The 17,846-nt window shown below is 33.8% G+C and overlaps 1 protein-coding gene across 2 annotated transcripts in view; it reads left to right on the forward strand.

Moving 5' to 3' along the window:
• FSTL5 (follistatin like 5) overlaps window positions 1-17,846 on the forward strand; it is a 332,186-nt gene that overhangs the window by 44,698 nt on the left and 269,642 nt on the right. For both annotated transcript variants that reach the window (XM_064449779.1, XM_064449780.1), the window contains exon 3: window positions 9,323-9,356. In XM_064449779.1, the coding sequence (XP_064305849.1) occupies window positions 9,323-9,356 (34 nt within the window). The remainder of the gene's footprint in view (window positions 1-9,322; window positions 9,357-17,846) is intronic.

The following is a 17,846-nucleotide window of genomic DNA, read 5'->3' on the forward strand; positions in this document are numbered from 1 at the left end:
CACGCAGGTCTTTACCCTCGGCCGCAGTTTTAGGAAGTGTGTCCACAAGTATCATGAACAATTCTACCAGAAGAATCGTTGCTATTAAATTCATTAATCTTTCTCTCTCTGCCTATTTTGGAAAAGAAATATTATTTTGTAGAATGTAATTAGGTTTCCAGAAATCTATTTGGTGTATACAGTGTATACAGTGTTACTATGATGTTAGCGTGAAGCCACTTCAGTGCAGTGGGTACTGAAGAACATTAGGAGTTAGACTGTAACTTTAGCCCAGAGCAGTTGTTTCACCTTGAGGACGAAGGCTTTGTCTGCTCTGCTTTACACAGTCCAAGGTATCCTTTAAGACTAGTATGTGCCCTACCAACACATCTAAGGGATTTGCTTTAACACACGGCCAGAGAAGCCTAAACAGAAAAACTGTGGATTAGCCTTTGTGAAAAATTTCTATGCATAGAAACTGGATAGAAGAAATTGCCTGCTTTGTTGAAGCCTTGTCTGGAGACAGTATTCCTTAAAAGTCTATAGACATGGTGATGTGGAACTTCTGCATATTTGTATTTCTCCTCTGCTTCCCTTTTGCCTTGAGGGGTTGTAATTTGTTGCATGCAAGGAGGAGCAACTGCTTCGAACTCCCCTTCTGGCATGATTGTTCTTCATATTCGTTGGGGATGTAAATCAGCAAACCAAGAAACAAATCAGCAGATTTCATAGCTCCCCCCTCACCCCTACCTGTGTGGTTGGGTTTTTTTGTTGTTGTTTTGTTTTTAATGAACAAATCTTTCACTCTTGTACCTAGGTTTCCCAAATACTGGGTGTTCCTTTCATAAGGGTTTGTGAATTCAAGACTTCATCAAATTTTCTCAGAGGCTGCTGTGGCTTATTCAAGGACTGTAATATCTAATCCTGGGAACGTCATTAATTGAAAAAATTTTCAACATCTTTATATTCTTCCTTATTTCTGCCTACCTACCTTGCTCCGCATTGTGCTTCCTTCACACAATCTTACATTCATGTTATGTGTTAATTGATACAAGATCAACCTGTGGCATTTTATTTTCCCAGAATTTGCTGCCATAAATGGTGGCAATCTCTAACAAGACTGAGCAGTGTATGCAGAATACCAGTGCAAGAGTTCTGGTGCAAACATAAATTACAAAGCTCTCTGTAGTAAATAGTGTTCTGACAAGAGCAACAGGAAAATGGATCGCTTCTTGCTCATTCTCCCTTACCGTAGTAAGCGAGGCCTTGCTTGCTGCTACTTAACACAATAGCTTTACAAATGTAAATGTTGTTGCTTCTGCTTTGCATGCATTTTTAGTCTACATTGCGATTGTACTGCAGTTGCTGAGAGTCTGATGAAGTCTGATTCTGTGAAACTTTTTTGAAACATAAATGTTCAGCATAATGTCGTTGATCGAATTGGTTCTGAGAATAATTTATCAAATTGTCTTGTGCTGTATGTGCATTTACTCCGTATGGCGATGACCATGCTAGTATTTCATCCATTAATCAAAAAGTTTCTGTACATGTATAATTGAGATTTCCTGTAATTAAAGCTGTTGTATTAATATAAGCTAATATGTTGTTGTTCAACTACCATAGCTTGTATATGTTTTAACAACATGGTAGAAATAATTATCTTGATACCTCTCTCAAGGAATAATTGTTTTTTTAACACTAATATTTCATTTAATTATTTTTTTAAAGTTACTATATACTAACAAAGTACGCCCACTGCAGAATGAACATTAAAGGTAATGAACACAAAACTAATTTTCTGCATTTTAACTACATTTTATGATATGGCTAATGATGTATTTTCATTATAAAATGTTAATCAGGCAAATAAGTTTGCACTCCCTCTTTCATCAGAGTTTCTGTAATTAGTGGTTTGTGTTTACTAGATTATTTTAATTTTTGTCACATATCAAGGACAATCTACCATATGTTTTAGATTAATTAGCACTTTGTTTATTTTAAGAATTCCATTAATTCAGCAGCTACTTTATAAATACAGCCAGCATGGAAAACGAGACTTTGCCTGAGTTTTGCAAGAAAGAAATAAGGCTCCTCTTTATCACTAATCCATTCTGGCAGACACATACCCAGATCATCAGCAGATGATTCAGGCAGAGAGATGAGTGGTGTTCTAGATGGAATACCAGTATGTACTTTGTCTTTTAAAAATACAGAATTAAGTGGAAGTCAGTATCCTTCTGTGTGCAACATCCATGGTTTATAAATACTAACTCTTCTCCTTTCAAAAAGGGAAAACCAAGCAGAATGCACATTATACATATTTAAAGGGAGCTAAGATACTAGCTTTACTGTTTCTAAAATGGCTGGTGGATTTTGTTAGTTCTAGAATATTATCCACCTTTACAGATCAGCTCTGGTCTTTTTCATAAATATCTGTGTACCTTCTTTGGAACCACCATACATTAAGAGACCTTTGACTGTCCTGCTCTACTCCCCTTATTGCTGATACAAAGTCCTTTTTCTAAATAAAATTTGATACTATGCCTACATTATTTACCAAACTTATAATTTCTGAACAATTATGATGTCAAAATGTTAGGATGTTTTAAGAGATATTGATGTTATTTGTGTGCTAAGGCAAAGAGAAAATAACACTAGAAAAGGAGCTGCTTTTACCTTGCAGGAGCATTTCTGTGTATATTTAAATCAGTTTCTTTGCAGAGCCTAGTTTGATATATATATTGCAAATATTTTATAGCTTATGATTTGCCAGAATATCAATTTGTGTGGCCAGCCATCCATGATCTTTTTTAGTTCACAAACACAGCAGAAGATCTGACACTTTCTCCACTTTCATCCACTGTGCTTTGAAAAGTTTACGTTGATTTCGGTCTGTTGGACACATAAGAAAGGTTTCTTTACAGTTCTAATATGTTCTGTGTCAATACATTTCATCAAGCTGATACAATATGAGACAACACAAAACCTTGCAAATCCATGCAACTTGTCTGATTAATTTGGTTGGGGGCTGTTAAATCCAAAATTATTTTGATAAATTGAAGCAGATAAAAAATCCAAGGGTGCAGAATGATTAGTTCTGCTTACAGATGACTTGTAGCAAGAGATAACAATATAATATTGTGGTTCATGTAATTGTTAGTGTTATTTAGACAGTAAATATGTATAATTTCTTAGATTGTTAACAAAGTGAGGTGAAAATATTTTGTTTATATATCATAATGCAATACAGGAGAAAAATAAGAGAAATATATGTAAAAGCAGGTCTATTAATTTCTCCACACCACAGTGTTTATACAGAATTAGTATGTTTTACTTAATACAGTGATGTTTGTACATTTACATACTTTCTAATAGCACATGCATAGAAATTTTTTATTTTCAGGCCAACTAGCATCACAACCCTAGTATGCTGCGCAAATGCAAGTGGAAATATTTGTCATGAAGAATATAATTTATTTACCTGTCACATTTCAGGACTCTTAGAGGTTTGTTTGTTTGTTTGTTTGTTTCCCATCAGGAAGATCAGTTCCTTTTTCCCTGAGCATCTGAACTCAATTTTCTGAAGTTATAGGTGCTTATAACATTTACTCACTAACATAAGTTGCTTCTTAGTGGTTTTCTACTTAAATTAATTTACATACATTATCTTTTAGTAATAATGAGGAATCTGTATTTAATGCACCTTAAGTATAAATTTTTCTATATTTTTTAAACTCCGTTTTCAGTTGAAAAGTCTAATATAGCAGGCTTTCCCTAGGCAGAAGGTTAATTTCACAGTTCAGAGATGGTGCACCCAGTCTAATCACTGGTTAATCTTGAAATAACTTGAGGCTTACAGACTTCTCTTTCTATCTGGATGCACTTTGCTGCTACCAATCACCTTGCTGGTACAAGGCATATTACACTGAGGCTGGTCTATGATCTGCTAGCAAAGTTTTTTTCTTAGTAGATTGAAAGGCAACTTAAAATTAAAATTCAAGTCTCTTGCAAAAGCTAAGACATGCAAAGCTGCTCAAAAATCTTCAGCTGAAATTAAAGAAAATAAAGATATTTCCTTTAAAGACCTTATTTTAAATATGTTTTCAGCTAACGCCTTCTTTCCTTGATTTTTTCTTTGTCACTGAAATCTTAACACATTCTATTAAAAATAAAAATACTGCTTTTTTTTATTTGAAATTTTCATCTGAGTAATTTTCTTTCCTAGCTTTGCTGAGATTGTTGCACTCTGTTCTCTAAAAAGTCTTTCTCCCCCTTTTTAGTGTTTCTCTTCTCCTTTGATACCAAGATTTGATTTTTAAGATTGCATTCCTGCAAGTCCACTCTGATCTAGTAATCAATGTTTGGATTAAGTCTTCAGAATCTACTTATTGTAGTGTAAGCAGCAGACATTATAGGCTTGGCAGCTTTGTTGGAAAAAACCTCCATTCTTGTAATTGCAAACCAAAGGAAGGGAAAAAAGACTAGTGAGCTCTGTGGGACTAAACAGTGTTCATGGAGCCTGTAAGTTGCAGTATCTGAATGGTAATGTAACTTGGCTACGTCTTGGCTCTAACCCCTTTTTTTTTCTATTCTTCTCCTTAAAAAGTGCAGACTGCTTATCATGAATAAGTTTCCACAGGCCTGTTCACTCTCTGACCTCTAAAGAGGTATAAAATGAAAATAAAAACAAATCTCCTTTGTGAAGACTAGAAGAAAGTGCTAGATATATCTTCTAAACCAAACGCTGACTTTTAAAAAGAAACATCAAAGGAGTTAAGCAATAGTAAAACTATTGCTTTACTTTTAGTACAGCATGAAAATCAGAGCTTTAGAGTTACTTGTAAATTCAGGCTGTTACATCATATCCTGTATTTCAGAAAATACCCTTCATTGTATTTAGGAAATATTAAGCATGTATGTGAAAATGTCTTATGGTCTTGTACGCCATATTTTATGGTCAAAAAAGGGAGTACTTTTTTTTCTTTTTTTTTTCCTTTTTATTTTAAATATCTGACCAATATGTTCACTGTAGCCATAGAGAAATGTGAAGATGTACTTTCCAGTTTTGACACACTTTTTTAGTTTCGAAACAAGAACAAAAAGTCATTCACCTAGATTTGTACCAGGTTGCAGGGGACAACACAAATGTTACATCACTTCCCATATTATTTTACAAAACGAGAAAAGTTGAAACAATACATTTTAGTTGTTTGTAGATGGTCTTATTGTTTAAGTTAATGGTAACTAAATGTTTCTTTGTGCCTGTGAATTATAAAATACTTTTGTATTATTGTTTATAACTATTCTTTTTATCAGTTCCAAATCTCCTTGGTAGAATTTAAACAGCTGTGTTAAGTGTATGGAATGAATTTCAGGTGATATTTTTCTACATTACTCAGACAAAGCTGGTAATGTCTTATTCTGAAATTATTCGCATGATAACTGGGAAAAAATGCTAACAAAAAGTCTACTGTTAAGAGACATGTATCAGTGTAGCCATGAACTTCTTTCCATAGATTTATTTGTACAATCTGGACATATTTAAGACTAAATTAACCTGAAACAGGCACCATAATAACAAATCCTTGGTGTACATAGAATAAAACAGTGCGTTTAGTACTGAAGTGTAATTAGTATACTCTTTGTTATCAATATATTGCAGAATGATAAAAATGCCCCTTATAAATTGCAACAGAAGCAAAAAAAGTTATCTGACTTCCTCTTTTTGTTCGAATTTAAAAAAAAGTATCTTGTACTAGAAAAGGAAATTTAGAAGTGTTTTGCATTTAGCCTATCCTGATGCCATTTTTACTGGCATTAACTTATAAAGCAGCAAATATTTAAAGAATTGCAGTACACAAAACCAAAGAGCATCTCTTTGAGCAACTGTTGTGTAAAATCAAAATATGAACTTTCAGAGACAGATTACTGCCTTGTGTAAATTCTCATAGGTTTTTCTCATATCTTTGAAGACAGCTATCTCCATCTATACTTAACACTGAATATCAGGTTATTCAGCAAATTGTTTACTGTGTTCATTCTCACATAGGTGATATGAAGGTGTTTAGTGAATACATGCAGTTATGTACAAGTGTGCTTGTAAGGAAAACTTATTGAGTTACATACTTTGAAACTTCCATGTTGCATGGACTTCAGCATTTCTGAAGAAATAACTTGTCAGTCAGAAAATAAAATAAACCTAAAAATTCAATTAGGAGAACATGCTATGGTAGCAGTTATTGCTTGACTAGGAAATAATTCTTCAATGTTTGCCAAGCAAACAACAGGATGTGTGTCAGACAGTGAAATAAAAATGAATAAACAGAAAAGCTGTCAACTTTAGTTGTAGTTTCAGAATATTCAGAACGAGTACTTTGGTTAACGAATGTAATGAACTTGCTGCTTTGTTTTTATTTTCCTTTTTTTTTTTTCCAGTTTCAGTGTGTATTGTTTCTTTCTTATGAATGAGTTTTTACTACTAATACTAAGCAGAGAAATCAGTCTCTTTAGTAAGATACTGTCATAATGTTTTAGATATGGAAATAGAGCATTTAAGAAATATGCTGCTTAAAAAATAAGTTACTTTGTAAATATACCATTAATTTCCAAATAGATTTTAATTCAATATTTTAATGTGTGAAACAAGTAATATAACTAGAAAATGCTGCTTAAGCTGCATAAATACTAGGTCAAATGAAAAAGAGAGAACTTCAGCAGCATTTAGACTTCATTGTTCAGAAACTGTTGTAGAAGAATTATTGTGCAAGTAAAATTACAAAGGGTAAAAAGTTTTCTCAGTGGTTATCAGAATGTACATTTTTAGGAAGCTTGAGGCTGTAAATGCTTGTGTGTTTTCAGTAAAGTATTGCATTGACTTAATTTTTAGTTCAAAATAGTAAAATGATAAACTTCAGCCATTTAAAACTTTTGAGGAGTTAAATTCAAAACAAATGTTTTTTATAAGTATTTTTTCATGCAGTGCTGCTTTGTTAGCTTGATGGCAATGAATCAACGCATTTAACATGATTAAAGCAAGTACCTTTTTCACAATTTCTGATTAACAAGTTTGTTCTATAAATACTTACAAAATTTGAGACTAACACCCTGTTAGCGAAGTATATGGCTGATGGAAAAAAAATATCTTCTTATACTCTTGTGGAAGGGATTCAGAGATTTGCAGAGGAAGAAAACAGAGCTAGAATTAAGCGTACGTAAGCCCGATACTCTGACCTGAAATAGAAATAAGTGGGTCAGGCTAAGAGGTTGTCCTGATATGTTTAAGATCATAGAATCATAGAATGTCCTGAGTTGGAAGGGACCCACAAGGATCATCGAGTCCAACTCCTGTCCCTTGTAAAACAGCATCCTCCAGATAGATGTAATACTTGTCCCACTTCCTGGTAACAACCAGTTACCTTGTCCTGTATTAAGTGTGATACTTGTCTTAGGAACTAAATTGATTCATAGTTTTAATCTGACCCTTCTGCCTATGGTTTTCAAGCCCTACTGCTGGACAGCACCATGTCAGGTTGGTCTGTTTGGCCACCTTATATTCAGCTCATAATGGAGTTATGTGCCATCCAAAAGGCCTCATGTATCATGCAAAGGTCTCGGGTATCATTGTGCTTGTTACAGGCACTTTTACTGTGCCTATTCTCCTTTTTCTCTGCCACTTACTTACCTTTGGTGGATTCCCAGTCATCAGCCTTGCAAGCATTTACCTATTACTTCATAAACTGTTAAATGCCTACTTAATCTAGCAGTGACCCATTTCATATATGCAATATGTTCACACATACCCACTGGATTATACAATATCAGTTCTTGGTATATTAATATTGAGAATTAATACTATATTAACATGTGTAAGGGTTATTCAACAGTTATTGTTTTAACTAGAATATGAAGGAAATATCCACCACTGTGAAGTTTTAAACTGCTTATGAATTGTTTCATACCATGTGTAGATGATGTGACACTGGTCAATCATAGAATCATAGATTGTTTTGGTCTGCAAGGCACCCCAGCACTAACTCTTGTGTTAATTTTCTCTCCTGCTCTCTGTCCTCCTTCCCTGTTCCTCATCATCAGAAATAACAACTAAGAGACTTATGTGACCAATGTCTCAAATATAGACTTTATAAGGTATAATAGCAATACAAATTTAATTTTCAAGATGTAGAAGAAAGGTATTTTTGCATAACAAGAAATATAAAATCTTTTACTCCATCAACAACGTGCTCAGATTTAGTCTTCTGGGTGTAACTGTGAGAATGACTTGCTCTGCTTATTCAGGAAAGATTCAGATGCTTTATCATATGATTGTTTTCTAAACATACAAGTTTACACCCATTTCTGTGTGGTATTGCCTCAGTAGAAAGAATCTTTTCCTGTGACCTGCTAACATATTTTTATGTTATTTTAAAATACATTTTTAGAGAAAAATAATACAGTAGTATTTCAAAGAAAACCCAAAATGAGCAATAACTAGGTGATAGTGCTATGGGAAAAGCTTGGTTAGAGTGAACAACTAAGGGGGGATCGTAGTCAAAAACTTGTTGAATGTGAATCAGCTGTGCCATACTGTCTTTTTGGAAGGGCAATGTTATTTTGAAATACGTCAATGTAAGTTTTGTGTTGCTGGTGCAGTTATAGAGCTGATATATTTTAAAAAATCCTTAGTTCTCGACAATTCTGAACTGGAATATTGGAATACTTTAGGCAACACATGTTAAGAAATTGTTAAAGATTGAGAAGACTGGAAGATAATGGAACTAAGAGAAAATGACTTTGTTTTGCTTTCTGCTTTAAAGATGAAATGTTGTCTATGATCACTGTGAGGCAAAAAAAAAAATAGTACTTGAGGGTATTTTGGCAAAGTTTCATTCAGGGTGAAACTGAGGACAGTTAAGCACTGCTCCAGGGCTCACAAGTTTCTGGAACTTTCTCCCTGTATCATGGAATAATTTAGGCTGGCAGTGGCCCCTATGGTTACCTAGTTTAACCAGTTGCTTAAAGCAGATGTAACTTCAAAATTACATCAGGTTACACACAGTCTTGTTCAGTTCAATTATGAGCATCTCCCAAGATAGAGATAAAGTGACAGAGACTAGATGGCCTCTCTGGACAATGTATTTCAGTGCTTAATCACTGTCATTGTGAAAAATACTAGGGGAGTTTAAAAAGAAGTTATGTAGGAATCTTTCTGTAGCAGGCAAAGCATAGTTGATTTTATCTTGGAGCAGGAAGGAGGATGAACTAGACTAAGTATTGGATCTGTATGTCTATGGTTTTTGTGGTAAATAGTTCTGTAAATAATATTTTTTTCTACTTTTAATTGCAGCAGGAAAAGAATCAGGAAAGCTCAAGAAATAAAGGTAAGTGCTAATTATTTTCAAAATGTAGACATTCTTGTAATTATCACAAATCTAACATCCATTGTTGGTAAAAAATTATCCAGACAGATTGTTTGCTAAGTATTTTGGTATTTCAAGTGACAAAAATATATCCGGGAAAAGGGGATGAAATGTAGAAAGTAAATGCATAAGCTACTATTTTTAGAACTCTGCTGGAGATGAACAAGGCTGACTGCTGTAGTCTGGATGGGGTGGGCTGCACACCTCACTACATTTTTGACCTCGACTATGGATGTTTGTAATATTTCAATGAAACATCAGTAGTGTCACTTTAGCTTCTCCCTTTCCATTTAGTAAATCTGTAATTCGATGTCATTCCAATTTATGTACAAATTAATCATGTCCTTAGTAGGCTGCCTTGTAAAACTACTGTCATCTGTGGTTTTTGCATACATTTTTTTTTGTACTTTCACTGCACCTTACTCTATGCTGGTGGCTAAGCACTACATAAAATAGAATATCCAGGTTAAAGAAACCTTGTATCGAGAAAATTAAATTAGTTCAGAAATGAAAATTGTGGATTTCATGTTTTTTTCTAATATAAAATTTGTTAAGAGACAGAACACTTGTTTAAAAATTTGATAAGCAAGCAATGAAAGGCAAAATGGACAATAGAGGCAAAGATTACTGTCTTGATATTATAGTTGCTTAGGGAGGTATGCTATGAGGTACTTTAAAAAGGAAAACAAAGGAAAGGTAGAAGAAAAAAGAATATCAGTTAAAGGTTACAGAGAGAGGAGGGAATTAAGTGACAAACTAACCTGTATCTTTTTTTATTGCCTTAGGACTCAGTGCTTAATCATATCACCTGAGTTAGCTGTTCTTAATTCAGTTATTTATGTACCACAGTACTCATTAATCTCAATTTCCTTGCTTCACCTCACGCTACGGGCAATACACGCGTATCTAAAGACAAACTAAATCTGATAGTTGTTTGGAGTTGTGACAGGACAATTACGTTTTTCATGATGATATGATAATTTATGTCATCTGAAGGACCTATAGTCCTTCATTTGAAGACTGTGCGTGGTAAAATAATCCAGAAAACCCCCCTCAGTTTCAACCAGTTTATGATATATTGTTTTATTTTCTGAGGTAATAGAATACAAAGTTGAATCATCTCTAGATGGACTGTGTCTATGCTGTACTGTTCAAAAACCTTTTTTGTCTTCTGTCTTGTCTTGACTTAATGCAAATTACATAAAAGACTGTTATAGCTCAGATTAGATTACAGAAATAAGATATTTGTGAATACTTAATTTTAGAGCTATTACAAGCTTTAAGACTCTATCTACGAAGAAGGATACTGAAATTGCCCATTCTTATGGATTTTTATGACCTATTCCAGTTGTATTATACTGTTTGACACTTCCCCCCTCCAACTCCTCCCCAGTTCCCAGGTGTATAGTCATTATGGTATATATGTCAGGAACAAGTAAAAGGAGGAACAAAATAATGAGCTAGATGGGATTGTCCATCATATTTGTTAGCTGTTGGTTTAGTTAACTAACCACAGAAATAACTTCCATAGGCTTATAATATATTGCCCGCAACCACAGCCAAAGCAAAGCATTAAACTCTACTTGAAAGAAGATATCCATTACCTCCAAATAGGCAGTGAAATTGGTGCTCAGCTGCACAAAATTTGTTGTGATTGCATCTATAACATCTCTTGAGGAAATTTTTAATCTACTAAACTTCCTGCATGCTGTGCATGTCTCTGCCTAACCTGACAATTCAACTTGGAAGATTTCAGTGCTCTGAAAGACTACTCACGCACAGGGTAGGCGTTGGAAAAATGATTCCACTTTTCTATATATACCGATATGGTTAATTGCTTAATGTTTTGTTGGAGTTGCTTTCTGGTTTGCTTTTTGGCCTTCTCTTTTAATATTTTTTTAAGTTTCTTATTTGTTTTCATGTGTTCTTTTTCATGTCATTGTAAACTTTCAGAAAGGTATTTTTATTTCTCTTGTAACTTACGGCATATAAGTTGTTAAAAGGTTTTCTACTGAAAATTCTGTTTGGTTTGGGTGAAACAAGGCTAAACTAGTGTTTCAGCATAAATGTTCTTGCGTTGTCAGTGAGCATCTACCCTTCACATGCAGTACCTAAATGTGTTGTTCTCTGCACGTATTCTTGTGAGATAGGTAAATTATCCCCAGGTTCTCAGGACAGGGTTCTAACAGTGTTCCTTACACTTTCTGCATATGGAAGTTACTGTGTATAGTAAAAGGACAAAAACATTTTCTGTAGTTCCTTAAATGTTCTGAAACTTTCAGAACCAATGTTTTCCTCTTAATACGGAGGACAATTACAGCCCATGTTAAACATCCCTACCTCGTGAACCTCTGGAGTCACTAGTGTGCCTCATAACTTCCATTGATATCAGAATTTCAGTATCTATTTTTTATTCTGTATTTCTTTAAGATTGTATTTTTATAAGAGGAAGATATTGCAGCAGAATTAGTCAAATGCTTTTTGACTTCAGCAGGATCAAGACATAAGTAACAAGCACCATTCCATATCTTATATTATAAATGCCTAGTAATTTTTAATTTTATTTAATTGATTGCTATAAATCTGATTCTTATTCATATTTTAGTACTGATGTTATTGTTTTGTAGTGTTTGTTTTCCTTCTGACATTTTTCTGACCCGTTTGTTTTTCCCATCTGTTACTTCTGCTGTCAGCCGCTAAGTCAATCACACCAAAATAGAAGCCAATACTCAGACATGCCCTGTTCTGACACTAATCCCATCTTTCTCTGATCTGAGATATTCTTTTTCTTGTTTCATTTAATGGATAACAGACCTTTGTGTACACTGTTTGAGAAAAAAGAAACACTGTTTTTATACATTCACATTTCACAATTTTTAGTGTACACTGGCAAACTTCCTTAGACTTCTGAGAGTTTTTCCCGAATGAAAATGATTATCACCAGTGCAAAATACAAATGAAATTAGTTTCATAGCACATGTCTTTAATGTAAAAGAAATAGCAAAGCAAGCAATCACCAGCTAAAACCTTGCTAAATTTTACTTGCTGGTTTGGAGTCACATTTTGACCTTCTTTATGTCTCCCTGTATTAACTCCTTCAGACAAATAAAAATTTTATTACAAACCTATAGCAGATAAAATAGATACTTTTGCGATGACTTGGAAATATGTTTGGCAATATCAGAAATTGTGTGGTATTTAAGAAGTGTGCAGAATTGTCTTCCCGGCTTACACCTTTGGAGATTTTCAGGTGCTTTTAATAAAGTACATATAAGCTTTAAAGCGGAATTTTTTCTGACAACATTATTCTGGAAAACTTTTATTTCTGTGGAGCCAGACTGTTGACTAGTGATACATAGCAACTTTTTGCCAAACTTCAAAGTTATCTCAATTCCTTTGATCAGAAAAGCATGGCCACACTGAAAATAATTATTCTCAAAATATTTCAGTTAACTGGTAATGCTTCAGATAATCAGTTCCCAAACTCAGTCACAGTTATTTTTAATTACAGTACAGTGATCTAATTTTTTAAGAACTAAAGATTAATTTCAATATAGAAAAGCAGTGTGTAATATATGTTTCTATAAAACAGCAGCAAAACCAGAGAAAATCTACCAGAACAAAAAAGCTAGAAACCAGGTTTGACTTTAGGCTGAGAGTAAGGTGGTCATTTTGCTGATGTTGAACAATGAGGTGATACTGTACACAACTTATATAACTCTGGCTGTTTGTTTCAGCAACTTAAAGAACAGTTACTGAACGATATAAAAATTGCCCCAGCTAAGATCTGGAAAACACACACTTTTCTCATAGCATTTGCAAAATGTGCATGTAAATAATTTGAATTATATTAACTTGAACCATTTTATTTTAGTGAATTACACTTTGGAGACTGACTACTGTTAAAATATTTGCTAGCTACTATTGATCTGAGATTTGAACGTCATTAACACGCAAAACTAAACAGGAGAATATTGACTGACAGCATTTTAATTACAACCCGAGTTTCTAATGGTATTCAATACTTCTCATTTTATGCTTACCTTCATAATCTGAATGTGAAATCATTGTTGACTCACAGATCAGTTTCAAAAATATTATTTTTTATTATTATGAACATATTGCCAAGCTTTTCTGATATTATTAAAAAAACATGTGTTCCTTTTATGATCTTTAGCTACCAAAAATAAAGAGGATGCCATATGGACATCACTTGCAGATCTTACTTGCTTTTTACTCCTTAAAAAGTTAGCATACCTGCACAACGCTTGTCTGGGATTCCAGACTGGTATTGTAGTCTTCTTCTATGCAATGATAAATGTAAGTCTAGAAGAAGTGAGAAAAGCTTAAGATTGTTCAAAACTGAAAGAGTTTAAGGACAAAACCAGTAGGACCTTAATTAAATAAATTGTTTAAATATAATAAACATAATTAAAAATGACAACTTACCTTGAGACACTCTCGAATGCTGGCGGGTGAGCAAACTGTTTTGCCTGTCCTGCTATATTGCTGACTGTTATCACTTTTGATAATGGACAAAGATCTGTATGTTCTGATACAGAGTACATGGCATCAGCATCTTAAGTCATGTTAAACCAATTAACTATGGCAAGAAATGCACATCATTACTTTCTATAATGTAGCCAGAGACTCATTATATGTGCCTAAATTCATATTTCAACAGACTTGTGTTATGTGAGTATGGTTAGAATCTGAACTGAAATCCTCCTGGGCAGAATTGATTAATGTTTTAGTTTGTTTCGTTGCAGTAAACTGTCTCTGGTAGAGAAGTACACATCAGGAAAAAATGTAGTATTTTAGAGAATATATGTAACAGCAGGCAGGTTAGTAAATGTCCGAGTAGTGTTTTCATTGGAATGCAGCTGCTAAATAATCTGACCTACAGTGTTATTTGTTCTGATGTTCTTTTCTTTGTCGTTATGTTCCAGCTTACCTGAGTGAATAATCTTTTAAGAGGTTGTATGAGGATTCTTTGAATTAAGTGTGCCAAATACTACCCCCTTTATCCTATTCCATTTTCCTCCAAACCCTAGTCAACTGAAACTTAAATCTCTTCTGTCACTTAAGAATTGCCATAAGAAATGCAGCTCTGTCTTCCACTCAAACAGTTCTCCGTTCCTTTTCATTTCCATTCTCTTACGAGAGACCCACAGAAACGGTATTAACTGAATATTGTGGGGTTTTATTTACTTATTATTATCTTGGAGTGGCTTTAACATGACTAACATTTGTAAAAATGCCTTTTTTTTTTTTTTCTAGGTCTCACAGAGTCAGATTATGAAATGCATTGAAAAGTAACAGAACTCTATCTGTGAAAATAATTTTAATATGACAGTTAATCTTACAGTCTTATTTTTGAACAGACTTGAAGCTCATTGTGAGAAAGTGAAGTGTGTGGGTCAGATATCAGATCTAGGTAGTACCTTTGGTAACAGCTCAATTACTGAGACTTCGAAAGTGTACATTAAGGGCAAGGTCTCTGCTGTACTATAAAGCTTTGTGAGAAGGCTTTCTTATTTTAAACAAAGCATTAATTGATAAAGCTGAATTCCAGTTTTGAGATCTATCTGTCAACACAGCACAGTATTTGTACAGTAACCTTGTCAGACTTGCTACCAGTGTAATGCTATGGAGACAGAGTGAACTGCAAGAAATATGTTTGCCTCACCAGTTGTCGCCTTGAGCTAAATGTTCTTTTTGTTAGTCAAGAAAGTAAGTAAAAGTACTCAGGTAATAAGAAGTGAATACAGCATGGTTCAAATATAACAGAATTGCAACATTTACCATATTTTAAAATACAGACATACATTCCATACCAGTGAAAAATTGTCTGCAGATTTAGTATGGTGCTGCCAGGGGATGAACAGCATCACATAGAATTTCTTGAGCGTTATGTTACAAATGATGTCCATATTTCAGCGTAGGAGTTATTTCTGGCTTTATGTTGGTTGGCTCCAAATTTTCTAAGTCCACTTTTGCTATGACAAGTATGTATACTAAAAAGATAACAACCAGAAAACAAAAAAAGCCAAAATGAGTCTGAAAAGTTTTTATAATTTACACAAAAATTCCCAGCTGTCGCTGTCTACTCAGAAAATACATTGGAATACAAGATATGTCTGTAATTTTCCTTAAATGCACACGTTCATTATCTCTACCACTAATCTAGAGCTATGTGAGGGGGTCACGCATATCGTGATGACCACTACAGAGATACCTACTGATATAGATTATGTATATTATCCTATACATATGTATTATACATATAATGGTGGAGAAAATGTGAAGACAAAAACGTACTCCAACTGTGTTTTATTGCATTCATAATAGAATGAAATTCATGGGAGATGTGTCTGACTTGCTAGCAGCTTTAGGAATCATACACACAAAATTACTTTCTTCTTTTGGTTTTCTTTATGGCAGAGAAATGAACATTTGACTTCATTTTTCTTCTCACATGTAATATTCATGCCATTCAGAAACTCTGAGGGGGGGAAAATTCCCTGTGTCAAAATTCCAGGCAAGAACTCTTCTTCTGCAAAATGACATACCTATACTAACGAGATATATAATGGTTATTTCTTTATGTAGTAGGATTGTAGAGCTCGAGACTAGTATCCCTATCTAGACGTTTGGTTTGGTTTGGTGTTTTTTTTTAAATTCATATGTGTCCTTCTAAAATTTAGGTTGCATTCTGTTACATTGTTAAATCTATTTCAAAGTAGACATTTTGAACTTGACTAGAGAGAATATGTTCAGCAATATTTATGAAGTTTCTCTCTGTAATGCACAAACACTTCATTTGAACAGATACAGCACGGCAGAGATTCAACACCAGCGAGGAAGGTGTGGGGTGGGATTCCTGAATACTTACTGGAATAGATATTCCTTCCTGTTAAGACTCTACTAGCTTTAAAGAAGTCACTCAAAGGATGAATGTAGCATTTTTTCTTATTTAAATTTAAATGCATTAGTAGTCTGAATTTCAATTATATGTGACCCACAAATGATTTTGAATAGTAGTACAGTTTGAGTATCACTCTGATTTTTTTTTTTTTTCCATTTAAATTATGTTTAACAACTTCCATGTAAAAGTATCTACTGTTTAACTTAAACACTGTTGAAAATGTTCTGGAAGGTTTCTTGCATTGTTTCTGGTGTAGGCTGAGAGGAGTTAATGAACATGACTCTTTAAGTTAGCCTATTCTTTTATTAGTAATAATAATATTGAGTTTTGTAAGCTAAAATTTCATGCTAAAAACTTTGTAATTTCATGTATAAAGATTCTCCTCTGTGGTTAAGGCAAGACTAGACTTCACTTTAAAGAAGAAATATTCTGAAATATGTGTACTTCCAATAATACTAGCTTTGGTTTATGTCTTTCTTCTTAAAAGAGGTACACAAACCACAGATGGCTTTATGAAGTAATTTGAATTAGCTCTTGAGCACTGAAGACATACACTAGATTCATAAAGAGAATGCAATGCAATGAGAAAGTGTACTTGGATCCTTTAATATACATAATATAAACATTAGTGCAGTGTCTGTAGGCTATGCATGTCATGTTTCTCACATTTAGTGAATATTCATTTGATTACACTAACAATAGAAATCTAAGAATGTAAAATGGGTCATTCCCTTTGAAGCTTACAGCTCGCATGCCTGTGGTGCATTTAGCTACACTAGTGTGAAATGTTACCCGCCACTTCTCCGTGCCCTGCTCCTTTGCAGAATCTTGCCATTCTCATAATGAGGAGCAAAATATGATTTGTATCAACACCATAGGTATCTTTGTTAAGTTTGGCGTATAATAGCCAGTGGGGGCAGGTTATTTCACAGTACTTGTGATGTAGAAGGCAATTGTTATGACTAAAAATAATTAAATCAGAATAATAGAGAGAACAACTTGTGTGTTGTGCGGCAGACCGTTGAAGCAAGACAATCTTCTTATCCTAACACTTTGAAGTTTTCCTTTTAGTATAGATTTTCAAAAAGAATTTTGTATGTTATAAACTATTATAATGCTGTTATACTAGAAATTTGCATTTTGTTTGTAAATAACTATACAATGTAACAGCTAAAGAACCAAGGTTAGAATTTTGGGGAAAGGAACTTTCATTATTTGTTTTTCTTCTTCTATAGCATAACCATTGCTTTATCAGAAGATCTGAGTGTTATCTCAATATAAGCTTATCTAAAATAGTCTGCTGTGATACCTTGCTACTGAACAAAAAGGAGGCTATGATATTTGTATCACTGAAAAAGATATACATAGGGATCCTTTTAAAAACCCACAGGGATCTTTACAAGCTCTACAAGCATGCTTTTTAAGATATGAATGTAAAAAACAATGTGAGACAGTAGTTCAATTAAAATGTTCATAAAGGAGTATCTAAAGGAGAGGAGTGGTTGTCCTGAAAGAAAAAGTGA

The sequence above is a fragment of the Phalacrocorax carbo genome, chromosome 4 (assembly GCF_963921805.1).
Source record: "Phalacrocorax carbo chromosome 4, bPhaCar2.1, whole genome shotgun sequence".
NCBI classification, from domain to species: Eukaryota; Metazoa; Chordata; class Aves; order Suliformes; family Phalacrocoracidae; genus Phalacrocorax; species Phalacrocorax carbo.